Here is a 27,585-nt window from a genome sequence, read left to right as displayed (position 1 = left end):
GGGGAAGCTGCGTTTACATACGGCTCTCCCCGTTCTTCAGCTCCGGGGAGCGATCGCGGGACTCCAGCGGCGATCGGATCCCGCAGCTTCGGACCGGGTCGCAGGCGACCCACGGCTGGGTACTAGCACAGGACGTACCTGTACGTGCTTGTGCCCAGCCGTGCCATTCTGCCGACGTAAATGTGCAGGAGGCGGTCCTTAAGTGGTTAAAGCATGCTATCCCACATTTGTTGCCGGAAAATCCGGCAACAATTGTCCGATAGAGCGTACAAACGGTCGGATTTTCCGACAACAGCCTGTCATCTCACAATTTCCGTTGGATTATCTGATCGTGCCCTATTTGAGGCCTATTAGGCACAATTATAGTCCTCTATGCCCCATGTGCACAACTGCCCCCCCAACATGTTTTTTTTCCTTTGCTTTAAATCAAAGGGCATGACCAAAGTAGCGTTCCACCCAGAAATGGAACTTCTGCTTATCCGGTTCCCCATGGTGTCACATTTGGCACCTTTCAGGGAGGGGGGAGCAGATACCCGTCTAAAACAAGTATTTGCTCCCACTTCTGGCGAAAGATAGCCGCAGTATCCGCAGTGATCTACGCCATGTCCGGACCCCTTCCTTCGACCCCCCCCGCTGTCTTCTGGAAGACACACCTGTCCCAGAAGACAGCAGGGACCAGTCAGAACACGCAGCGTGACACGCGCAAGCGCAGTAGGGAAACGGGCTGTGAAACCGCAAGGCTTCAATTCCCGATTCCCTTACTTAAGATGCCGACACCTGCACCTGGGAGCCCAGGGAGAGGTCGGCTTCGGGTGAGGACATCGCGGGCACCCTGGACGGGTAAGTGTCCTTACTTTAAAAGTCAGCAGCTACAGTATTTGTAGCTGGTGACTTTTTTTTTTGGCAGGCGGAACTCCGCTTTAACCACTTAAGCCCCGGACCTTTAGGCAGCTAAATGGCCAGGTTTTGCGATTCGGCACTGCGTCGCTTTAACTGACAATTGCGCGGTCGTGCGACGTGGCTCCCAAACAAAATTGGCGTCCTTTTTTTCCCACAAATAGAGGTTTCTTTTGGTGGTATTTGATCACCTCTGCGTTTTTTTTTTTTTTGCACTATAAACAAAAATAGAGCGACAATTTTGAAAAAAATGCAATATTTTTTACTTTTTGCTATAATAAATATCCCCCAAAAATATATAAAATATTTATTTTCCTCAGTTTAGGCCGATACGTATTCTTCTACATATTTTTGGTTAAAAAAAAAAATATCGCAATAAGCGTTTATCGATTGGTTTGCGCAAAATTTATAGCGTTTACAAAATAGGGGATAGTTTTATTTTTATTTTTTTTATTACTAATGGCGGCGATCAGCGATTTTTTTCGTGACTGCGACATTATGGCGGACACTTCGGACAATTTTGACACATTTTTGGGACCATCACAGCAAAAAATGCATTTAAATTGCATTGTTTATTGTGAAAATGACAGTTGCAGTTTGGGAGTTAACCACAGGGGGCGCTGTAGGAGTTAGGGTTCACCTAGTGTGTGTTTACAACTGTAGGGGGGTGTGGCTGTAGGTCTGACGTCATCGATCGAGTTTCCCTATAAAAAGGATCACTCGATCGATGCAGCGCCACAGTGAAGCACGGGGAAGCAGTGTTTACATACGGCTCTCCCCGTTCTTCAGCTCCGGGGAGCGATCGCGAGGGGGCGGCTATAAACGAATAGCCGCGCCCTCATCCCGGATCGCTAACCGGCGATTACCGGCCACGGCATTCACGGGGGGGGGGGTCCCAATCGGACCCCCGACCCGCGGAAAGGCAGGGACGTACATGTACGCCCATCTGCCTGTACGTGCCATTCTGTGGACGTACATATACATGCGGCGGTCGTTAAGCGGTTAAAGACATTATAAACCTTCACCTTGTGTTTTTCTCCTGCATAAGATGTACATTTATAATGTAGTTTCATGGTGTCATTTGTTGGTCTGAACACACAGCCTGTAGTAAAGTAAACCTTCACATTCCTATGTCAATCAAATACAGTAAGGAGAAAGTGAGGGGGCGGGGCTAAGCACAGCTGTGTTAGTCTATGGAGTGCGTCTCCACAGATACACAGCTCGGGAGCACCTGTGTGCCTCCATAGAAAACGGCTTGCTATGGGGACACATGAAGAGGAGAAGGAGCCAGGAGTGCCACAGGAAACTCTGTGAAAAGGAGGATCGGGCCTGCTCTGTGCATTAGCACTGCAAAGAGCAGGCGAGTATAACAAGTTTATTTTAATTTAAAAAAATGTTTTACTTCAGTAACACTTTAACCACTTCAGCCCCGGGAAGATTTGGCTGAACAATGACCAGGCCATTTTTTGCAAAATACGATACGGCACTGCGCCGTTTTAACTGACAATTGCGAGGTAATGCGACTCTGTACCCATACAAAATTGATGTAATTTTTCTCCCCCACAAATAGAGCTTGCTTTTGGTGGTATTTGATCACCTCTGTGGTTTTTATTTTTTTTGCACTATACACACAAGAGCGACAATTATGAAAAAAAACACAATAGCTTTACCTTTTTGCTATAATAAATATCCCACATTTTTTTTTTTCCCCCCCCTCAGTTTAGGTCGATATGTATTATTCTACATATTTTTGGTCACTGGCAGGGAAGGGGTTAACACCAGGGGGCGATAAAGGGGTTAAGGAGGCAGAGTGATGATAATAGTATATGTATAGTAACACAGGGGGAGTCATCACACTAGTGACAGACCTGACCATATCTAACAATAGATAGGTAATGGCAGTATCGGGTCTCACCTATGCGGTTCCTCTCTAGAGATCCAGCCTGGGGAAGGTTTGGGTGAGGAGATTGCAGGAGTGAATCTCCCCTTTCCCAGCCGCTCTCTGCCCGGCGGAGGTCTGGGTTACTGGAAGGAGAGAGAGAACAAGCAAAACATATACTCAGAATAGGGTAATTATTATTCACCAAAAATTATTATTAAAATTAATTTACCCAAAAAAATCAGCTACTGAACACATACTGGAACATGATTTACAAACGCATAGCCCTTTCCTCATTTCAATAATAAAACAGAGATCAAAATTACTATTTGTGCTGTTCTCCTTATAGTTATTTGTACATTACATTATTAATCTTTATTTCTACATGTTTGTTTTCATGCATTTCTTTCACTGCTGCCATCTGCTGGCCAGAATTTGCATGCCACACGTCCCTGTTCTTGTTAGTAAAGTTTTTTCTATTCGGAGGCGTGGACTCTTGCTGGGCAGGTCTCTTCACTGGGAGCAGCCATTTTCAGTATCTCCTCATGGCTGTGTGACTAGACACTCCACATTTTTGGGCTTGAGAAGGCATCAGTTTTTGACCACGCAGAAGTCACGCAGAAGTCACGCAGAAGTCAGCAGTAGTTAGCAGCAGCTCAGCAGCAGCTCTGCAGCCACAGCAGCTAGCCTCAGGACATATTCTAACAAGTCAGCATTGATACCACTACTACAGAACAGTATTGTATCACCGTTTGTTGTCTTATCTGGATTGAATAAACCTACGCTGATTTCATCTTCATGTCTGAGTCTGGATCCATCTAACCTGAACATCTGCCGGTCCTGTCTGCCCCACTGCTTGGATACGAAGGTAAGAAGTCACACAGCTATTATCAGTTATACCTTCATTCGCCTTCATGTGGGAACAGAACAGTCAAAAACTGCCTTAATGTCCACACCCCAGTCACAGATTCCCTCAGAGTTACCACACTAAGGAATCGCCCTGCAACAGGCCTATCTGCAGCGAATCTGCCCGGCTACAGTGCATGTTCCTCAAGTCTCAGGGCAAGCACTGCATGTCCACAGTATCTTTACTGTTGCCTGAAAGCCTCCACAACTCATCAAGCCGTTTTCTATATCACATATCAACCTTTGCTCGCATAGCAGAACTGTTAACGCACACGGGGTCCCTCTCTAACCTAAACCCCCGCAAATCACTTAAAACACCTGAGGAACCTTGCCAGAGTCCCCCAGCGCAGCCGCACTGCGATTTTCAGCCCCCAATTCAAAAGTTTATTTTCTTAAAGAGACAGCGCACCTTAAATCAAAATGGAAAAAAAGGACCTTGCACAGTTCCCCAGTGATGAAACAGAGCTAATGCAGCCTGATACTGATCACCAAGAAGTACAGGAAGCAGAACCCACACTTCCAGCAGACCAAATCGTGCGACCAAGACGCTCCCTCAAACCGACAATAAAGGTCAGGGAAAACTATCAAACCACAAAAGATGAGCTATGCGATAACCTGGAAGAGCTATGGGAGCGAGTTTCCTCCCTCATGTCAGGACTTAAATCCTCTGGTGATACCTCAAGCTTACAAGCTGGCATCAGGCGGCTGAACACAGCCCATGAAGGATACAAGAGACTGTTCACAAGGTATATAACCTTTCTAAAAAATGTTAATAATGATGAAGCCCTTTCAGAACTGAGCAAGGCAGAATCAATAGACATACAAAGAGACGCCATGGTGCTGCTTGCTAAAGATAAAGCGGAACTCCGCATCTCCCATTTGCAAGAAACTAGATCACACAGATCAAATTCATCCAAACATTCCTCTCGGTCATACAGATCATCGTGCTCAAGAAGCTCAACCCTAAGCGACAGACTACTAGAGGCCCGCATAAACGCAGAGCAATCCAAAGCCAGACGTTCCTTCACTGAAAAAGAAGCTCTGGCAAAAGCAGAAGCAGAGGCCAAGAGGGCAGACGCAGAAGCAGAGGCCAAGAGGGCAGACGCAGAGGCAGAGGCCAAGAGGGCAGAAGCAGAGGCCAAGAGGGCAGAAGCAGAGGCCAAGAGGGCAGACGCAGAAGCAGAGGCCAAGAGGGCAGAAGCAGAAGCTGAGGCTCGAATAAAGATTCTTGAATCAGAGATGGAAGAGGAAGTTGCATTAGCTAAAGTAAGACTACTTGAGCAAGCATTAAGCCAAGGTCTTGATCCAGTCTGCTCGCTACCACAGGAGGTAGAAGATTCAGCTTACCGCACCAGCGACTATGTACTGAAACAATTATCTGCATCACCCCCAGTATGCAGTACCGTCCAAGCTGACAACGCCGAAACCTCAAAGTCATCTCCACCTACAGTGCCAGTGTCACTTACAGCACCCGAGAAATCTGATGGTGTTCACCCAGATGTGCCTTCTCAAGGACAGTTATTACGAAACTACAAAAAGGGCCATCAGGCGTTTCCTGGCCTACCTCCACAGCTCAAGCAGCAGTCCTCACGATCTACAGAGACTAGATCACAGCTCAACCCTGCAGCAGCATCATTCTACCTGGATGCATCTCACCCTTTCACGCCGCAAAGCCTACACGCCCCGGCGGCACCACAGGTTGTCGTGGCAACAAGCAGTGAGAAATCAGATATGTCTGAGTTGGCCAGGATTATGGCGATCAGAGAGCTAATTAACACAAGTCTCTCAAAATTTGATGACCGTGCAGAGAGCTACAGAGCTTGGAAGGCAACTTTCAAGGCCACCATTGCCAACCTCAAACTAGACGCAGAGAAGGAGCTCAACCTCATGATCTCATGGCTGGGTCCAAGCTCCACAAATCGCATCAAGAGCCTCAGAACTGTCTATGTGGGACAAGCAGAAGCAGGTCTCGCTGCCGCCTGGCAGAGACTCGAACGTACCTTCGGCAGTGCAGAAGCAATAGAGAAGGCCCTATTTAAGAGACTGCAGAACATCCCAAAGATCAATCTTAAGGACGTCCATAAGCTTCAGGATTTGAGTGACCTGCTCATGGAACTAGAGCTTGCCAAAAGAGACCCTCGTCTGATCGGACTATGCTACCTGGATACAGCCCATGGAGTGAACCCAATTGTCGTGAAACTACCATACAGTCTGCAAGAAAAGTGGGCGGCATCAGTCTCAAGGTACAAAAGGGTGCATGACATCACCTTTCCCCCATTTATTAATTTCTGCAGATTCATTGAAGAACAGTCCCAGATGAGGAATGACCCCAGCCTCGATTTCCTGGAGTTCAACACTACAGCTCCAGCGACACCATCACCAAGGTATGAGAGTGCCATGCATAAACACAGAGACTTTAAGAGCAGCGTGAGTGTTAGAAAGACTAACCTACCATCTTATGCAGCACCCACGGGTAAACAGTACAATACCTCATCAGGAGACAAGTCCTTCAATCGTGAATGTCCCATTCATAAAAAAACACACTCACTGAACAAATGCAGAGGGTTTAGATCCAAACCCATACAGGAGCGCAAGAAGTTCCTCAGCGAGCTTGGGGTATGTTTCAGATGCTGCGCTTCATTGGAGCACATGGCTAAGGACTGTAAATCCATCGTCAAGTGTGAGGAGTGTCATAGTGAAAGACATGCCTCAGCTATGCACCCAGTTCCACTGCCCAGAGACTCACCAGCTGCCGTCGCCACCAGTCCCGCTCCAAGTCATGGCGGGGAGCCCCAGAACCACGCTAACACAGCCGCCGCTGTTTCCTGCTCATGTTTGGAAGTATGTGGCGAGGGCCAGGGTGAGAAATGTTGTGCCCGAATATGCCTAATCAAGGTCTATCCAGAGGGACTACCAGAAAAGGCAGTAAAAATGTATGCTATCATCGATGACCAAAGCAACCGGTCCCTAGCAGGACCTAAATTCTTTGAAGCCTTTGGGATAAAGGGACCATCAGAACCCTACATCTTAAACACCTGCTCAGGCCGCATTGAGACTAGCGGCAGGAGGGCGCAAGGATTCATTGCTTCCCCCATCAGTGGGAATACAGAAATACCCCTACCAACACTGATTGAATGCGATCAAATACCCAACCATAGGGATGAGATTCCTACCCCAGAAGCTGCGTTTCACCAACCGCACCTAAGGCACCTAGCCAACGTTATCCCACCTATGGACAACAATGCTGAGATTCTACTCCTGCTTGGCAGAGACAATCTAAGGGTGCACAAGGTGCGCCAACAGTGTAATGGTCCCGACTACGCACCATATGCCCAGAGGCTGGACCTGGGATGGGTAGTCATAGGAAACGTATGCCTGGATCAACCAGAAATCGACTCCTTCAAAACGTACGTGCGTGGAGACGGACGCACAACTTGCATTAAGCCGTGTCCTCATCACTATGAAGTGAAGGAGAAGTCTCCAGACCTCGTACAACCACCTGACATCATTTCTCCCCTCTTTGCTGACGACTTGGGGAGATCAGTCTTTCGCACAACCAAGGATGATGATAAGGTAGCCTTATCAGTAGAAGACAGAGAGTTCATTAAGATAATGGACAGTGAGTTCTTTAAAGATGAAACCAATCACTGGGTTTCTCCATTACCCTTCCGAACCACCAGGGTAAGGCTCCCGGACAATCAGGAGCAAGCGCCATCCAGATCTAACTATCTTCAGCGTACCATGAACAGCAAGCCTGAGACGAGAGAACACATTGTCGTATCATCCGAACTTAATCCAGCAGATCACGCCACCAGGCCTACGTCTGTGGGTTCCTTTGCTAAATCTACTTGGCTTACAGGCCCAGAGTTTCTGCTAGGACGGGCAGACAAATGTGAACAGGAAGTTTACAGCATCCAGGATCCGGATAATGATCCAGAAATCCGCGCCGAAGTTAGCGCATTAGTCACTGAAACAAAGCAGACCTCCAGGCTTGACTGTCATCGTTTTGAACATTTTTCCAGTTGGATGAGACTTGTCAGAACCATTGCAAGGTTAGTGCACATCGCCAGATGTTATCACAACACTCAAGAAGATAAAGATTGTCACGGTTGGCACATCTGTCATAAACCATTCTCTGCTGAGGACATTTCTCATAGCGAGTCTCTCATAATACGTCATGTCCAGCAGCAGGAATTTAACGTAGAATGGAAGTGCTTGAACAACAGACAGCAGATTCCTATAAAAAGACCTCTTGCTAACTTAAATCCAATTATGGACACTTTTGGCCTGCTCAGAGTTGGTGGTCGTTTGAATCAAGCCCACCTAGGAGTTGCGGAGCAAAATCCTGTCATTATTCCCAGCAAACATCATATCACCACGTTGCTGATCCGACATTACCACAAAAAGACTGAACACCAGGGCAGACAAATCACTGAGGGCAAGTTAAGGTCTGCGGGTCTTTGGATTATAGGTATGAAGAAACGTGTAGCCCAACTACTGCATGACTGTGTGCACTGTCGTAAAGCCAGAGGAAAACAGCTACACCAACAAATGGCCGACTTGCCCGCGGATAGACTATGCACAGAGCCGCCCTTCACCTACACTGGCCTAGACGTCTTTGGACCATGGATGGTGTCTGCACGTAGAACCCGTGGTGGTCACGCAAACAGTAAACGTTGGGCCGTGCTATTTACTTGCATGAGTGTGCGAGCCGTTCATATAGAGGTGATAGAATCTATGGACACATCCAGCCTCATTAATGCCTTAAGACGGTTCTTCGCCATCAGAGGACCAGTGAAACAGTTGAGGTCAGACCAGGGAAGTAACTTCATCGGCGCCTGTAGAGAACTGAACATCGACACTAAGCCTATCCAAGATCAGTTGGCGGAGAAAGGTTGCACCTGGATTTTTAATCCTCCTCATAGTTCCCACATGGGGGGTTCCTGGGAGAGAATGATCGGGATCTCACGCAACATCTTAAATTCTATGTTGATGGATGTAAACTCTTCAAGACTTACGCACGAGACTCTCGTCACTCTTCTCGCTGAAGTTTCAGCTATCATCAATTCAAGACCCCTTGTGCCAGTATCTATGGATCCTGAAACACCAGCCATACTGTCTCCGGCTATTCTACTTACCCAAAAAACGGACAATATGCTCACGCCTAGTGGAGAATTTACCCATGGGAATATCTACCAAAAACACTGGAAACGTGTACAACACCTGGCAGATTACTTCTGGAACAGATGGCGTAAAGAGTATCTCAATATTCTTCAAGGAAGGAGGAAATGGCAACATCAAAAACCAAACTTGAAAGAAGGAGACCTCGTATTAATGAAGGAGCAACAAACCGAAAGGATCACCTGGCCTATGGGACTAATTACAAAGGTTCTTCCTAGCAAGGATGGCAAGGTCCGAAAGGTGGAGCTGAAGATCTTCAGGAAGGGTGAGCTTAAAACTTTTGCAAGGCCGATTAACAAACTCATTCTAATATTACCCATCGAGAACGTTCCTGAAGGATGAAAAAGGACTGAACTCGAACTTCACAGTTTTACCCTCTATGGGTCAGCCAACCCACTATGTCATGTTTATTGCATTTCACATGTTCTTTGTTACAGGTTGTATTATATTTTTATGGACATTCGTCATAGTGAAATCTCCTTACGTAAATTTCAGACGGGGAGTGTGCTGTTCTCCTTATAGTTATTTGTACATTACATTATTAATCTTTATTTCTACATGTTTGTTTTCATGCATTTCTTTCACTGCTGCCATCTGCTGGCCAGAATTTGCATGCCACACGTCCCTGTTCTTGTTAGTAAAGTTTTTTCTATTCGGAGGCGTGGACTCTTGCTGGGCAGGTCTCTTCACTGGGAGCAGCCATTTTCAGTATCTCCTCATGGCTGTGTGACTAGACACTCCACATTTTTGGGCTTGAGAAGGCATCAGTTTTTGACCACGCAGAAGTCACGCAGAAGTCACGCAGAAGTCAGCAGTAGTTAGCAGCAGCTCAGCAGCAGCTCTGCAGCCACAGCAGCTAGCCTCAGGACATATTCTAACAAGTCAGCATTGATACCACTACTACAGAACAGTATTGTATCACCGTTTGTTGTCTTATCTGGATTGAATAAACCTACGCTGATTTCATCTTCATGTCTGAGTCTGGATCCATCTAACCTGAACATCTGCCGGTCCTGTCTGCCCCACTGCTTGGATACGAAGGTAAGAAGTCACACAGCTATTATCAGTTATACCTTCATTCGCCTTCATGTGGGAACAGAACACTATTAAGGGCATTCTAACAGGTAAGATCAACAAGCGTTCAAGCAAAATGATAAAAATCCACTGTATTTACCCTAATCTAAAATCTATGTAGCCCATTGCATCTAGATCAGTGGTCAACAACCCTGTCCTCAGGGCCCACTAACAGGCCAGGTTTTATGTATTACCTTGGGGAGATGCAGACTAGAATACTGCAATCACTGAGCAGCAAATGACTGCACTAAGGTAAAGGAAGCTATTTAGGGGAAAACAAAATTGTACCTTTACAACTCCTTTAAGGGATACTGTTAAGTGCACTTTCAGACAAAGTGATCTTAACCACTTAAGCCCCGGACCATATTGCTGCCCAAAGACCCAAGGTGTTTTTACAGTTTGGGACTGCGTCGCTTTAACAGACAATTGCGCGGTCGTGCGACGTGGCTCCCAAACAAAATTGGCGTCCTTTTTTCCCCACAAATAGAGCTTTCTTTTGGTGGTATTTGATCACCTCGGCGGTTTTTATTTTTTGCGCTATAAACAAAAATAGAGCGACAATTTTGAAAAAAAATGCAATATTTTTTACTTTTTGCTATAATAAATATCCCCCAAAAACATATATAAAATTTTTTTTTTTCCTCAGTTTAGGGCGATACGTATTCTTCTACATATTTTTGGTAAAAAAAAATCGCAATAATCGTTTATCGATAGTGTTTACAAAATAGGGGATAGTTTTTTTGCATTTTTATTTTTTTTACTACTAATGGCGGCGATCAGCGATTTTTTTCGTGACTGCGACATTATGGCGGACACTTCGGACAATTTTGACACATTTTTGGGACAATTGTCATTTTCACAGCAAAAAATGCATTTAAATTGCATTGTTTGTTGTGAAAATGACAGTTGCAGTTTGGGAGTTAACTACAGGTGGCACTGTAGGATTTGGTGTACACTGTGTGTGTGTTTACAACTGTAGGGGGGTGTGGCTGTAGGAATGACGTCATCGATCGAGTCTCCCTATATAAGGGATCACTCGATCGATGCAGCGCCATAGTGAAGCACGGGGAAGCCGTGTTTACACACGGCTCTCCCCGTTCTTCAGCTCCGGGGAGCGATCGCGACGGAGCGGCTATAAACAAATAGCCGCGCCGTCGTCCCGGATCGCTCCCCGAGGGGACCCGACCGCCGCAAGTCGCGGGGGGGGGTCCCGATCGGACCCCCGACCCACGTCTAGGCAGGGACGTACAGGTACGCCAATGTGCCTGTACGTGCCATTCTGCCGACGTATATGTACATGCGGCGGTCGGGAAGGGGTTAAGGAATGTACCAGCTTCCCCTGCCCTAAGCCATATGGATTGGGGCTTTTCTTAGATGCAGCTGATGCTAGTTACCTGGCTCTCACAGCCTGGACCTGTCTGTTCCCACCTGACCCACTTGTATTCAGGGCTGTAGCTATGGACGTCGTCCTCTGTGGAACCTAAAATAAAAATAAAAAAATAGTGAGGTTGGACACAGTGGCTTGCTTTCAAAATAAAAACAGACCAAATCCTCTGGAATTAACAGACATTTATTGAAGAAAGAAAAATCTATTTTCAAAAGGAGGTCAGCAGTTGCAAGCTCAGTAATTTTTCTTATGACAGAAATAGAAGAGGAAGTAGGTTCAGGAAGAAGTGGAAAATTCCCTTGATGACCAATCTCTGCATCCAGAAGTAGAAGAAAAAGCGCCAATGCAAAACACTGAACGTAGAGGATTATGGGGGAGGAAAAAAGCAGCCAAAAGGCAAAACATGGAAGAAGTACTCTGGGACGACAGAAAGACAAATGTGTTATGCAGAAAGCAGCAGATGTAGAAACCCCGAGAACTTTGGAGGAGGAATGGTGGATCTTGGTACAATGGTGCACAACCAGTTACATTTTGTGGCCCTCAAATGCAGCCCCTGACTTCTGTTAAGAAACTAGTTTTTATGTTGCTTTTCAATATTTTGGCTTTATTACCAACTAATAACTAGTTTAGACCCTGTTCTGTGTAGCACCTAAGCTCTAATACAGTAACAATCTCATCATTGATATTAGGGGTCTTAAAGCGGAGGTTCACCCAAAAAACAAGTATATAACATTACATTCAGTATGCCTCAAACATGTACAGTATGCCGTTTTTTATTTTTTTGAGGGGTGTACATACGGTATTATCCTCCCGGCTTCCGGGTACTCGCTCCCGCGGGACTGGGCGTTCCTGTGCAGTGCCGCAATGTCATCTGGGACTTCGCACATATGATTGACGTGCCTGAGAAAAACTCCCCCCGGCGAAAAAGGCACGTCACGACTTTCCGAAAGTAGCCAAACCGAGAGTCGGCTCTATACTGCGCCTGCGCAGTCAGCTCTACACGGCTCCTAGTTGGTGCGCAGGCGCCGTATAGAGCCGACTTTCGGAAAGTCGTGACGCGCCTCATGCGCCAGGGGGAGTTTTTCTCAGGCACGTCAATCATATGGGCGAAGTCCCAGATGACATTGCGGCACTGCACAGGAACACCCAGTTAAAACCGTATGTACACACCCCTAGACCTGCACGATTAATCGCGGAGAGAATCGCGATTTCGATTCTCCTCCTCCGCGATCTCCCCTCAGAATGACCGACGATTCTCCTACATGTCACCGCCGTCCACGTAACCAGTGTGGAACGCAAATGCCGCCGACATCGAAACCGACGTCAGCAGCCTGCGCCGCTGGATAGATGCCTGAGCTTCTCTCACAACAGTAGTTTGTATCCATGCGCCACCCAGTGGTTGCCGGCGGTACTGATTCTGATGTATTGAACCTTCTCACAGTTCTGTACAACTATGTGTATGCATGCGCCACCCAATGGTTGCTTGCAGTACTGCTTCTGATCTATATAAAAACAGACCAGTGATATGTCTATAATGTTAAAGACCATATAGCTCCTATGAAAAAATCAGAATCAAAGTTTTATTCTGCTTTTTTCATAGGAGTTATATGATCTTTAACATTATAGACATATCACTGGTCTCTTTTTTTATATATTCATATTTTCAGATAAATCACAGGTTTATTTATTATTTTTTTTGGGGGGGGGGGGTTCTGGCATTACATTTTTGAGAATCGTGAGAGAATCGTGATCTTTTGTCTAAGCAAAAGAATCGTGATTCTCATTTTGACCAGAATCGTGCAGCCCTACACCCCCCCCCCCCCAAAAAAAAAACAGCATACTGTACATGTCTGAGGTATACTGTATGTAATGTTATATACTTGTTTTATGGGTGAACCTCCGCTTTAACCAGGACTAAATATAACGATCAGACTATACCAGTAGAGCCAAGTATGGTGGCCAGAACAAATATGGGCTACAGATTTGATTTAATTCTCAATTTCAAAATCATGGTTTCCTTGGATGAAGGAATATGATCTAAAAAAAATAAGTATTACTAGATAGGTAACTTAAAAGGAAAACTGCAGTTTTGAATAAATTTAATAAACGTTTTAATCTGCAGCAAGCAACAATTCTTAGAGCAGTCTAGCCTTGCAGTCACGCTTGGCCACGGTCAATATTCCCCTGCCCTCTAATTGTAGGATGGGGAGTAGGACCTTGAATCAAGCTGGACCCCTATTCCATGCCAAGTCTTGGCATTCGTCATGTGACCAGGCAAAGCATTTCCCTATTTTTCCCCTATAGACAGAAGCTGCACATTCGGCTGGCTGCCGTACACATGGGCGATTTCTATTGAACTGGCCAATACCGCCTGATATTCGGCCCATGTGTATGGGGCTTAAGCGGAAGGTTATAAGCCCTGTCAGCTTTATTAAAAAAAAAAAAAAACACAACTATCGGAGTCCTATTGGGAGATTTCCCTTCATTTCCTGTCCCATATCCAAAACAGGAAGTTGGAGAAAATCCCTGCAAATTAAGGGAATCCCTTGGGGACCACTAGGTCACCAGAACTAGTGTCCACCATTGGACGATTTTTCCCTCAATTACTGGAAAGGGGGTAAAAGCTGCGCCACTGAACCAAACCTAAAATCCACTAAAGTCCAAAATTAAACACCACAGTGAAGACCACCACCGAGTGTCAAAGCCGTTTACCGAAAGGGCAAGCTCGATTAACAATCGGCTATAGCCCAGCTGTGGCCTTTAGAAGCTGTAGTAGACTCACGAGGTAGAAATTCCCAGAGCTGGCTTCCTTCACATTCATAGACTCCACCGAACGAACATGTGTAGAAAGAAGGTGCACCATAGTATAATTCCATAAAACTGGTTTATTTAAAAAATTTAAGTGGTACTTACAAGATACAAGTAAAATCGTTCACATCGTGCAGATTATAAGGTTGTTCATTATTTTGCAGAACTAACATTGGAGCGTCAAATTTATTCAAAACTGCAGTTTTCCTTTAATTTTACTTAAGTTACCCATCTAGTAATACTTATTTTTTTAGATCATATTTTTTTCATCCTAGGAAACCATGATTTTGAAATTGAGAATTAAATCAAATCTGTAGCCCATACTTGTTCTGGCCACCATACTTGGCTCTACTGGTATAGTCTGCCGGCCGGCAACAAACGGAGCCCTTCCTCCTTGGCATGGTGACGTCACCACGCCAAGGAGGAAGGGCTCCGGAATTATACTATGGTGCACCTTCTTTCTACACATGTTCATTCGGTGGAGTCTATGAATGTGAAGGAAGCCAGCTCTGGGAATTTCTACCTCGTGAGTCTACTACAGCTTCTAAAGGCCGCGGCTGGGCTACAGCCGATTGTTAAATCGAGCTTGCCCTTTCGGTAAGCGGCTTTGACACTCGGTGGTGGGTCTTCACTCAAGTGTGTAACATCTGTGAAGTCATTGTGGTGTTAAATTTTAGACTTCAGTGGATTTTATGTTTGGTTCAGTGGCGCAGTTTTTACCCCCTTTCCAGTAATTGAGGGAAAATCGTCCAATGGTGGACACTAGTTCTGGTGACCTAGTGGTCCCCAAGGGATTCCTTTAATTTGCAGGGATTTTCTTCAACTTCCTGTTTTGGATATGGGACAGGAAATGAAGTGACATCTCCTAATAGTCTAACATTTTGGACTTCAGTGGATTTTATTTTTGGTTCAGTGGCGCAGCTTTTACCCCCTTTCCATTCCTGTTCTGTGTATCGCACGCAAGCTGCTGCCTCCCTTATTATTTAATTAATTCAATTTAATTTTGTTTGTGCTCTGTCTGACTGTTTATAATTTGCAACTAGCGCAGTTTTCCTTGTTATTTTCCTCTATTACTGTTCTAAGGACAACCCAAAATGTGGGATTTTCTTTTACTTTCAGCCTAGGTTCACATTGATGCAATATGGGAACCAGCGTGATTTCAGCGCCGGTTCCCGCATCGCTCTTCTCCCGCAGGTAGTTCACACTGCCGTCTGCGATCCACCTGCGGGTGTTATTACATTGTTAATGACACCCCCAGTTCGGTTCACAGATTGCAGTGCGAACTGTAAACAGGAATCGGATTGCATAGGTGAGAAAAAAACATGCAATCCGATTCTAGTGCATGGGAAAAAAAAAGGATTTTTGTACTCACCGTAAAATCCATTTCTCTGAGTTCATAGACGGACACAGCATCCTTTGACCTTAGGGTTATGCTTCTTCCTACCAGGAGATTTAGGCAGAATTCTACAGCACTTAAGGTGTTAAAAACTTTCCTTCATGCCGCTCCTCCCAGGGGGCGTGGCTCCCCCAGGCATAACCCCCACTCTGCTTTAGCAGCCTCAGTTCGTAACAAGCAGTACAAACAAAGGAGGGGTGGGTGCTGTGTCCGTCTATGAACTCAGAGAAATGGATTTTACGGTGAGTACAAAAATCCTTTTTTCTCTTTCGTTCATAGACGGACACAGCATCCTTTGACCTTAGGGACGTCCCCAAGCAGTGTCAAAAAAATTCGAGGGGTGGGAAAATAACACAGCAAAAACAGGTTACACCCCAAACAAAACCGAAGTTACTCAACGGAGGAACTCCAACCTTAAACTGCCGCCTGTAACACCCTGCGGCCGAAGGAGGCATCAGAAGATGCACTCACATCCACCTTATAAAACTTTGAAAAAGTGTGGAACGACGACCAGGTCGCTGCCTTACACACCTGTAACACAGAGGCTTGGTGTCGGAAGCCCAGGAGGCCCCGATCGCCCTGGTCGAATGCGCCATGACCCGAAAGGGAGGCGCCCGCCCCTTCAGGGCGTAGGCCTGAAGCACAACCTGTCGGATCCACCTGGAAATGGTGGCCGACGAGACTGCCAGGCCCTTACTGGGACCGGACACAGACACGAACAGCGAGTCCGATTTCCGGAACGGAGCTGTCGCCGACAAGTAAACTCGAAGGGCCCGAACCACATCCAGAGAATGTAAAGAGGCCTCCTTCGGGTTCTTCGGCTGAGGACATAATGATGGAACAACAATGTCCTCGTTAATGTGAAAGGCCGAAACGACCTTCGGAAGAAAAGAGGGCTGCGGGCGCAGCACCGCCTTATCCTGATGGATGACCAAGTAGGGGGCCTTGCAATACAAGGCCGCCAGTTCAGACACTCGTCTGATAGAGGTAATAGCTACCAGAAAGACCACCTTCTGCGACAAAGTCAGCAAGGGGATCTCCCGAATGTCCTCAAAGGGGGCACGCTGAAGCGCCGAGAGGACCAAGTTCAAGTCCCAAGAAGGTAGCGGAGGGCGCACCGGGGGGGCCACATGCCGGACCCCCTGCACAAACGTGCGAACCAAAGAATTCGCTGCCAAGGGACGCTGAAAATAAACAGCCTGAGCAGAAATCTGACTCTTGATCGTGCTCAAGGCAAGAGCCTGGTCCACTCCCCGCTGTAGGAACAGCAGGATCCGGGACACCACGTAAGTACGGGGGTGCCACTTCATCTCCTCACACATAGAGATGTATGCTTTCCATGTACGATGGTAAATTTTTCGAGAAGTGGACTTCCGTGCACGCAGCATGGTAGAGATTACCGGGCCCGACAGGCCCCGGTCCTTCAGTACCTGGTTTTCAACAGCCACGCCGTTAAAGCCAGTGACCGTAAAGCAGGATGGAAGATCGGGCCCTGAGACAGGAGATCTTCCCTCAGAGGCAGACGCCAGGGGGCGTCTGTCACCAGACGTACCAGGTCCGCGTACCAAGAGCGACGCGGCCAATCCGGGGCGATCAGGATCGTTGGAATACCTTCGGCTTCCACCCTGCGCAGCAGGCGGGGTAGGAGCCTTAGAGGAGGGAAGGCGTAAATCAGGTGATATTGACCCAGGGAGCCACTAACGCGTCTGACGCGTCTGCCCACGGGTCCCTTGACCTAGCCACAAACCGTGGTACCTTCCGATTGAGACGGGACGCCAGAAGGTCCACGTCTGGAGTGCCCCATTTTTGGCACAGGATCTGAAACACCTCCGGGTGGAGAGACCACTCCCCTTGATCCAGAGTCATGCGACTTAGGGAGTCGGCTTGCCAATTCAGAACTCCCGGAATGTATACCGCCGACAGGGCCGGAACGGACCTTTCGGCCCACCGAAGTATGTGAGCGACCTCCGTCGCCGCGGCCGAGCTCCTTGTGCCGCCCTGATGATTGATGTACGCCACGGCCGTGGCGTTGTCGGACTGGATCCTGACAGGACGGCCCTGTAGCTCCAGCGACCACCTGACAAGGCACAGCTTGATTGCTCGGAGCTCCAGGATATTGATCGGCAGGCGGGACTCCTCCCGAGTCCAGCGCCCCTGGGCTGACTGGGTGCCCCAGACGCCCCCCCAGCCGAAGAGGCTGGCATCCGTCGTGACCACTGTCCAGCGGCACGGAAGAAAAGACTTCCCGGACCGAAGCACCGGAGACGTCAGCCACCATGCCAGGGAAGACTTGGCCAGATGGCTCAACCGAATCTGGTGATCCAGAGAAGATGGGACCCTGTCCCATCGTGACAGAATCTCCTTCTGTAGTACCCTGGTGTGGATTGGGCATACAGAACTGCCTCGAAGGAGGCCACCATCAGACCCAGAACCCGCATGCAGAAGCGAAGAGATGACCACTTCTGGGTCAACAACTGTCTCACTGCAGATTGCAGGGTCAGCAGGTTTTGCGATGGGAGGAACACTTTTGTCTCCCCCGAATCCAAAACCAGCCCCAGGGGTTCCAGCCTCTGGGACGGAACCAACACTGATTTTCTGAGATTCAGAAACCAGCCGAACTCCTGCAGAGGGTCGTCCAGGTATCCCACGATATCGATCCCTCGCTGCCGTAGCAAGGCCAGGATCGGGGCGAGCACCTTGGTGAACACCCGTGGTGCCGACGCCAGCCCGAACGGGAGGGCCACGAATTGATAGTGGTCCTCCCCGATCGCAAAGCGCAGATACCTTTGGTGGCTTGTGCAAACGGGAACATGCAGGTATGCGTCCATGATGTCTAAGGACGCCATGAAGTCCCCCTGGTGGAGGGACGCCATGATAGAACGGACCGACTCCATCCTGAATCGCTGCACCTTGACAAAGGAGTTGAGGGCCTTTAGGTCCAGGATAGGGCGAACCCCTCCCTTCTTGGGGACCACGAACAGATTGGAGTAGAACCCCCGAAACCGTTCCAGCGAGGGGACCGGCACAACCACCCCCCTGTCCAGAAGATCCTGGACAGTCCCCGGACAGGGCTAGCCGACGATCCGGAGGAAGCTGGAGGTTGGATGGAAAAAAATCTGTTTGGGGGACAAGAAAGGAACTCTATCTTGTACCCCGAGGCGACCACCTCGCAAACCCAACGGTCGGATAGAAGAGAATTCCACCGATCCACGAAGTCGTGAAGCCGTCCCCCCACCCGAGACCCGGGCGGGGGCAGACCTTCATGCGGAAGCAGGCTTGTCCGCAGGCTTGTTCGGTTTTTTGAACCAGGGGCGCTTACGCCCGGCAGCAAGGGCTTTTGCACCTTGCGGACCTTTTCCAGCCGCGCTGGCGCACGAAAAAAAACGTTTAGGGGGTAGTAAAAGTAGGACCTTGCTTGCGGCGAGGTTCCCTACCCTTCCCCGACTGAGGGAGCAAGGTGCTCTTACCTCCAGTGGCATCCTTAATGATGTCATCCAGGGATGCCCCCAAAAGCCGTCCGCCCTTAAAGGGCAAATCTACCAAGGCCTTTTTTGAGTACTGGTCAGCCGACCAGCACTTCAGCCATATAAGGCGGCGCAGAACCACTGCGTAGACAGAAGCCCTGGAAAGCAAAGGAATCTAATCCATATCCGCCTCGCAGAGAAACTTCTGACCCTGAATCAACTGTTCAGCCAGGTCCCTAGAGGACTCGGAAGCCCCCTGGACCTCCAGGTCCTGCAGCAGGAGCTTCGCCCTTTCAGTCAGCGTCTGAGCTACCAGGGCTCCGGCCAGAGCCGGCCTTACCACCGAACCCACCACCGAGAACAGGGAGCGGGCCACGGCCTCCACTCTCCTATTAGCGGGGTCCTTGAAAGCAGGAGCCCCCTCCACAGGCAACGTAGTAGCCTTACTCAGTCTGGACACAGGAGGGTCCACCGACGGAGGAGTGACCCACTTTTTTAAAAAAGTCCTCCTCCAGGGGGTAACGGTAGCAAAGCTTTTAGGAACCGTAAAAGCCTTTTGCGGTGTATCCCATTCCTTATACAACATATTGTCTAAATAAGGAACACAGGGGAATACCTTAGCGGTACGCGGTGGTTTGCGGAATCCAAAAGGACTGACACCGCTGGTGTCTCCGCCAAATCCTCTAAATGAAGAGCCTCACGCACCGCAGTAATAAGAGCTCCAACAAATTCCTTATCAGCAGACTCCGCAGCAGAGTCATCCTCGCTGTCCATGTGGGTTAAGCCCGCATCCTCTGACATGACAGAACCAGAAGCATCAGATTCTGCGTCAGAGATATCCCCAGAAACAGCCTCCGGGGGGGGGGCGCTTTTTTACCCCCCAACCGAGCACTGGCTGCTTCAAACCTGGTGAGAAAAAAGACTCCAGGACAGCCGACACCGATTCAACAGATGTGGCAGGGGGAGGGGCGCTTAAGGGTTAATTCCGGCATTGTAAGAAATGAGGGGCCTGATTCAGGCTCCATATTGCCGTTGCCATTTCACCCCTACTGCCAAGGGCAGGAAAAAAGTCCCCCACAGGTCACCTCCCGGCCGCTAGAGCACAGTATGGGGCCCCCTGAGACTCACCACCCCCTGGTACAGCGCGGTCTGTGAAGGCAAGTGTGTGCTGAGGAGAAGCTGCAGCGCTGCGTCTGTCCCCTCAGATGATTCGCGGTCTTTTTTCCCCGCCGAAACGGCCACTAGAGGCCGAACTAGTGCTGAAAATGGCGCCGGCCACAAGAAAATGGCCGCCGAATAATACAAGCGCGGCTCCGGCAAAATGGCCGCCGTTGCGCAGTTTTAAAAAGACAGTGTACCCAAAAATGACAGTACACCAAAACAGCACACAGCACACACAAAAATGCCCAGAATGTCCACCACAGTCCCCTGCAGTGACACAGAACAGCCCCAGCCATACCCGAGTGAAAAAAAAAAAAAAAAAATATGAGCCCCAGGGAAAAAACCCCCTGCACAGCCGTCACCCAAAGGGGAAAGGAGGGAGAGGAATAAGGGAGAGAGGAAAGCAGGGGAAAACCCTCAGTCGACCTCCCAAGGGAAAACATTCCAGCCAGACCACTTACCTGAGTAAGGGGCCACTACTTACCTGTCCTGCGACTACCTGGCTGGAGGTATCCCAGACAGAACCAACGTCCGCGAACGGCATGGCTGTCAGCCAGACACACTGTGACAAGGCCATAGAGACCGGTCATATGTGTGCCCTAGAACCGAAGTTCCCCGGCCGCCCCTGGAGCAATGGGGCCTGTCGTGGACGTCCCAAAGCGGAGCTGAGGGCCGGCACACGCTCGAAGGCCGAACCTGGGGGGACTACAAGGGTCGAGGACCCAGCCTGTCACCCAGTCGGCTGTTGATAGAAGAATCGCAGGATTCAAAAATAAAAATAAAATAAAAAAGCGAGGAAAAAACTCGCAAAATGCAAAAAAATTTGCAAGAAAAAACTCCAGAGTCCAGGACTCCAGAGAGAGCCTGACTCTCCTGACGGTTAGGCAGAAACAAACTGAGGCTGCTAAAGCAGAGTGGGGGTTATGCCTGGGGGAGCCACGCCCCCTGGGAGGAGCGGCATGAAGGAAAGTTTTTAACACCTTAAGTGCTGTAGAATTCTGCCTAAATCTCCTGGTAGGAAGAAGCATAACCCTAAGGTCAAAGGATGCTGTGTCCGTCTATGAACGAAAGAGAAAAAGTCCCTGCACTTTTTTCTGTGATTATCTATTGTGAGTTCAGCCATATAACTGTAAAGCTAAACACGTATCTTACAGACATCGCATGTGATCAGCACCGCGAGTACGAATCACATGCAATGTCTGTGATCACACTGGTGTGAATGGTAATGGTAAACTGGACAAATAGAGAGGAGGTATCTCTCTAATTGAAACTCTCTAATGGGACAAAAAGGGTTTGCCTTTAGTTATATATTAAGCTTTGAAAAAAAAAAAAAAAAATTGCAAGGCGGCAATGATTTGTGGCAGAAGAAACATGCAAAATCTCATATGACAAAAAACAGGGGTCTCAAACTGGTGGCCCTACAGCTGTTACAAAACTACAAGTCCCATGAGGCATTGCAAGACTGACAGTTACAAGCATGACTCCCCCAGGCAGAGGGGCAGAGGCATGATGGGACTTGTAGTTTCGCAACAGCTGGAGAGCCACCAGTTTGAGACCCCCTGATCTAAACCATCTTCAAGATGCCTGAACACTTTCACCTTGCAATTCCCAATATAGAATGGGCCAACATATTACAGACTTCTGCGTTATTCTGCTGTAATGACAGGTCATGTGTACATCATTCTGATGGGTCTCTAACCCAGGCTGTATACCGTTGTAGGTTAACAGTTTTGACTCTGTACTCTTTTGGATTCATAGCAGTGTTGCTTTCCTTAAAGAATTTACTTTCTGATCAACGATACCCTTATGCCCCATACACACGATTGGAAATTCCGACAAGAAAAGTCCGATGTGAGCTTTTGGATGGAACTTCCGACCGTGTGTAGGCTCCATCGGACTTTTGCTGTCAGAATTTCTGCCAACAAAATATTGAGAGCAAGTTCTCAAATTTTCAGACGGAAAAAAATTCCAAGCGGAAATTCCGATCGTCTGTAGCAATTCCGACACTCAAAATTCCGACACGGAACAATTTGATGCATGCTCGGAAGCATTGAACTTCATTTTCTAGGCTTGTTGTATAGTGTTGTACGTTCCCCCACGTTCTTGACTGTCGAAAGTTTAGAGAACTTGTGTGACCGTGTGTATGCAAGCCAAACTTCATCCAAGGATTTTCCGTCTGAAAATCCAATCGTGTGTAAGGGGAATTAGAATGTAGTAATGAACACTTTGAGCCGATGACACTGAGAATACATGTGAGTAAATGGATGTACGTGGACTAGTTACACAACTGACCAAAGTTTGGGAAACACAGGATTAGATGAAGATGCAGCAGTAGCTTAGACTGGGTTCAAGAAGAGCTCAGCTGTAAAATCCAGTAAGTAAAAGGCTTTCAGTAACAGACCAGAGATGAAGAATCAGAAGCAGAATAAGAGAAGGAAGACTCAGAATGGACAGGGACCTATGGCAAGCAAAGGTACACGCCATGGCCCCCATTACCTTAGGAGGTGGGGCATCTGGTTCCATTTTCACCCAGGGTCCCCTGTCTGGTCGAGTGGAGGGCATAACCCCTTCCGGTGAGGGGTCTGAACTCTGACGGGCTAGCTGGCCCCGGGAGATGGGAGGGGCGATGGCTGGCTGGCGACTGGGAGCAGGTGCTGGATCTTGAAGGGAATTTGGTCGGGGACTAGGTTTGAGGACTATGCGGTTCTGTGGAACATTTCGAAGGGGCTGAAGGAGATATGGATGATGGAATGAGCATATGAGTGAATGGAATAACTGAAAGACTAACACAGATTCTGAGACGCTTGTCCTTTCCTTATAGGGTTAATTTACAAAAAAAAACTGTCTATGCAGATAATGTGTGTAGATAAAACAAAATATGCAGATTTAACTAACGTTAGATAATACCCTTGCTATAGGTGTGTACTCCTTACGTACAAGTTAGTTTGCATTGTGTATGCAACAGGCAGGTTCGCTTTCAATTTATTTTAGGATATGTACAAAAATATGATTAGCATAACACAACATGGGAGAAAGGCAGGTTTAATTATACCATATACTGTATGCTTCCTGCATGGCATTGCTGAAGAAGCACAGTATGTACACCATCTCACAAAAGTGAGTACACCCCTCACATGTTTGTAAATATTGTATTTTATCTTTTCATGCGACAACACTGAAGAAATACACTTTGCTACAATGTTGTGTAGTGAGTGTACAGCTTGTATAAGGGTCCTTTCACACGGAGCGGACCGTTTTTGTGTCCGCTCCATGTGTCCGCAAAAGCTCAGCGGGGATCCTCCGTAATCCCCGCTGAGCTGTCGGCGGACAGGGCGGTCCCCGCACACAGTGCAGAGACCGCCATTTCTCTACTCCGCTCTCCCCTATGGGGAATCGGATGAAGACGGACCGTCTGTCCGTCTGCATCCGATCCGTTCCGCCGGACGGAAGAAAAATAGGGTTTTCTTCCGTCCGAAAAACCGGATCCTGGCGGACGCGGATGGTTGTGGACGTTAGCGGATGCTCCATCCGCTAACGGACGCGATCCCATAGGGATGCATTACAAGTCCGTAAACGGACTTGTAATAAACGGACGAACGGTCCGCGCGTCTGAAAGGGGCCTAACAGTGTAAATTTGCTGTCCCCTCAAAATAACTCAACACACAGCCATTAATGTCTAAACCGCTGGCAACTAAAGTGAGTACACCCCTAAGTGAAAATGTCCAAATTGGGCCCAAAGTGTCAATATTTTGTGTGGCCACCATTATTTTCTAGCGCTGCCTTAACCCTCTTGGGCATGAAGTTCACCAGAGCTTCACAGGTTGCCACTGGAGTCCTCTTCCCCTCCTCCATGATGACATCACGTTGCTGGTGGATGTTGGAGACCTTGCGCTCCTCCACCTTCTGTTTGAGGATGTCCCACAGATGCTCAATAGGGATTAGGTCTGGAGACATGCTTGGCCAGTCCATCACCTTTACCCTCAGCTTCTTTAGCAAGGCAGTGGTCATCTTGGAGGTGTGTTTGGGGTCGTTATGTTGGAATACTGCCCTGCGGCCCAGTCTCTGAAGAGAGGGGATCATGCTCTGCTTCAGTATGTCACACTACATGTTGGCATTCCCCAGTGCAGGTGACTTGTCGTTATGGGTCCCCTATCCAGATGGTTCCTGTAAGGACTGCGCAGGCGCAATCCTTGCCGACGGAAATCTCCGAACCTCGGCCGGCATCCAGGCTCATTCCTTAACATACCCGTGGATTGGAGAATGTTAACAAAAGAGCCAGAAGGCCGAGTGAGCGGAGCGAGCCGTTCAAGCGAAGCGAAAACGTGAGGCCGACTGGCCACTTTCCTCAAATTCCATGTCGCCCTGGATGCCGGCCGAGGTTCGGAGATTTACGTCGGAAAGGATTGCGCCTGCACAGTCCTTACAGGAACCATCTGTATAGCCGGAACCATATTGGCAAATCACCGGCAGCACTCATGTAGCCCCAGACCATGACACTCCCACCACCATGCATGACTGTAGACAAGACACACTTGTCTTTGTACTCCTCACCTGGTTGCCGCCACACACGCCACCATCTGAACCAAATAAGTTTATCTTGGTCTCATCAGACCACAGGACACGGATCCAGTAATCCATGTCCTTAGTCGGATTGTCTTCAGCAAACTGTTTGCGGGTTTTCTTGTGTGCAAGGTGTTTTTTCACCTTAATGCATAGGGTGCATTAAGGTGAAAAAACACAAAGCTTCATAACCCCTGTAACAAGCATTTCAACACTGCTGTGCAGGACGGTCCCACTGCAAGGGTAGTTTTATGTAATTCCCAAAAGTGGGCTATAAAGTGGTTGTAAACCTCAGACATGAAATATGAATAAAGCATATCCCTCTGTAGTCTGCACTTGTCTAAATTAAGAGCACAAAGTGTCATTTTCATCTGCTGCTTCATTCCTCCGACACCAAGAGAAAAATGAGCATACTCCTCAGACATTTGCCACTGGTGCTTAGATTCGTTATGAAGCTGTGCGCAGTCTTGCATTCTAGATTATCAGTCCTAACATGCTAAAGTCAGCCTCAGTGTATCTCAGGAGAATAAATCAACTATTTGAATGAAATACTGTAGCTTGTCACTGGTGAGAATTACACAGCAAAACGAAAAAAGAAGAGAATGACAAGGTCTGAAATGAGACATCCTACCATGGATTTGAATTATGATGACACATAATGGATTGGCCGTATATTTAGCTTAAAAATGTGGTTTACTTAAAAAATAAACTGCTCTGTGCAGTTTTACAGGCTCCTGCTACAAAAAAAATAACAAATGCACATTTTATTTTTATATCTGCAAAAAAAAAATGTGCATTTATTATTTTTTTGTCAAAAGGTGAACTTATCCTTTGAGTTGGTATTTACATAGGTTTAAGGCACACCAACCATGATCGCTCAGGGCTGGTTATAGGCTGCTCAGGCACTGAGCATTGCATTGTGGGATAAGGAAAGGGGTTGGGGGACAGGGAGATTTGCAAATCTCTGGAGTTAGCTAGGGGGTTTTTCTTCCAGGAAACAAAGGTTGGCATCCTATATGACCCAATACCCAGCCATTACGTTGGCTTATTTTATAACGGTATATATTTAATTTAAATAGCTGCAGAATGTTAATGTTTCAATTACTGATGTTTATTTTTAAACAATGGTAACTCCTGAACCCAATCAAGTTGAGGTGCCTTTCCTCGGTTGAAAGTTCTGAGACTTTACGTTTTTTTTTTCCTGCATGAGTTAAAGGAGCTGTGAAGGCAGAAGTTTTTTTTATTCTTATATCTTAATACATCCTATGCATTAAGATAAAAAAAACTTGTGTGTAGCAGCACCCCCCCCCCCCCCCCCAATTACCTACCTGAGCCCCTCCGCTCTTCAGCGATGTCCACGATCCCCTCAGCCATCCAGGACACTCCTCCTGATTGACAGAGCAGTGACGCCATTGGCTACCGCAGCTGTCAATCAGAGTCAGCCAATCAGGGGAGAGGGGCAGGGCCAAGTCGGGGGTCCGTGTCTGAATGGATACAGAGAGTTCTGACTTGGCTTGGGTGCCCCCTGTAGCAAGCTGCTGGCTGCTCTGTGCATAAGGCTTATCTGTAGGTATAAAGAATATCTCCTAAACCTGAAAGGTTTAGGAGTTATTCCCCTCGCAATGCGCCGCTGATTGCAGCGGCGCATGCGCAGGGGGGATCCTCGGCTAAAGGGTTGGCAGCGGCCGGACCTTGCTGGAATGAAATCTCCCGCACGCATGCGCGGGAGTGACGACATCGCCGCTCCAGCCAATCACAGCTCTGGAGCGGCGATACCCGGAAAAAACACGCCGAGGCAAGACGACATCTCGCTCGGCGTGGACCAAGTAAGTTCTCTACACCTCGTTTTAAGGTAATTATTTCATAATGAGCTAGTATGCAGTGCATACTAGCTCATAATGGCTTTTGCCTTACAGGTGTAAAAAAAAAAAAAAAAATTGCAGGTATACAACCGCTTTAATTGTGACAGCTAGCGGGGGGGGGGGGATAATAAATGGCAATTCCAGGCGATTATCCACAGGTAGTCCTCATGGGCAATTGCATGCGAGTGGAACTGATTTTTCTGTGGCAAATCGCCTGGAACTCCTGCATGTAATCGCACACGGCCCCAATTGCAAATGTGAATTGGTCGCTATGGCATGTTAACGCTGGATTCCTCTTCAACTTTCCCAGCTGGTCAGCGAGGCTACCTTTCACAAAAAAGCATATCTTCATCCAAATGTGCATTTTAGTTTTGGATAAAGCAGGGAAGGGTTAACATTTCTATAATTTTTTTATTCCCTGCGACCCTCATTGGGGAGGTCTTTCTCACTTCCTATACCTGTGACATCTGTACAAAAGAAGGTGGTGTGGTTGTCATCAGGACAAGGAGAGACAGATCACAATAAAAATCATCATCAGAAATTGTAACCCTTCTTTAATCCACTACAAATGTGGTTTTATTTTTGTCTGTACCTTGTTGGAAAGATTTCCCCTCATTTTCTGTCTTGACTGGAAGTAAAGAGAGATTTCCCCAAAATAGGACGCAGACGGCAATAAAACCCCAACAGGCTATAGGCCTTCAAAAAACAACAAAGAAAAATTTGCAGCTTATGTACCCGCCAGCCAGCAAAAAAATAAAAATTGTCCCGTCTAACACATCGCATTAAAACCAAAGGGGTTTGGTCTGCAAACATTTACAAATATAAAAGTAAGATGCAGGGTCACGTCAAGGCACCCCAGTATAGTGCAGTCCTAACTCTACACTTTTGAGTCTCCTGAGTTGGAGCACATATATAATAATGGAGAGATTAAGGGCAGGTATGCCTGGAGGGAGCTCCAACTTTGGAGGCTCTCAAAATGTATAAAAGGTTAGGACTGCAGTATAATGGGG

The 27,585-nt window shown here is 47.7% G+C and overlaps 1 protein-coding gene across 12 annotated transcripts in view; it reads right to left on the bottom strand.

Annotated features, from left to right (window-relative positions):
• The window catches only part of MINK1 (misshapen like kinase 1), a 251,428-nt gene that overhangs the window by 47,739 nt on the left and 176,104 nt on the right, over positions 1–27,585 (bottom strand). For 10 of the 12 annotated variants that reach the window (XM_040346853.1, XM_040346851.1, XM_040346852.1 and 7 more), the window contains 3 exons: positions 22,650–22,880; positions 11,332–11,417; positions 2,813–2,922 (listed from right to left, as the gene is read on the bottom strand). In XM_040346853.1, the coding sequence (XP_040202787.1) occupies positions 2,813–2,922; positions 11,332–11,417; positions 22,650–22,880 (427 nt within the window). The remainder of the gene's footprint in view (positions 1–2,812; positions 2,923–11,331; positions 11,418–22,649; positions 22,881–27,585) is intronic. The other 2 variants (XM_040346862.1, XM_040346863.1) reach the window with 1 other exon arrangement.

This window comes from Rana temporaria, chromosome 3 (genome assembly GCF_905171775.1).
Source record: "Rana temporaria chromosome 3, aRanTem1.1, whole genome shotgun sequence".
NCBI classification, from domain to species: Eukaryota; Metazoa; Chordata; class Amphibia; order Anura; family Ranidae; genus Rana; species Rana temporaria.
Note: the sequence above shows the minus strand (reverse complement) of the source record. Positions and strands in the feature narration are given on the sequence as shown.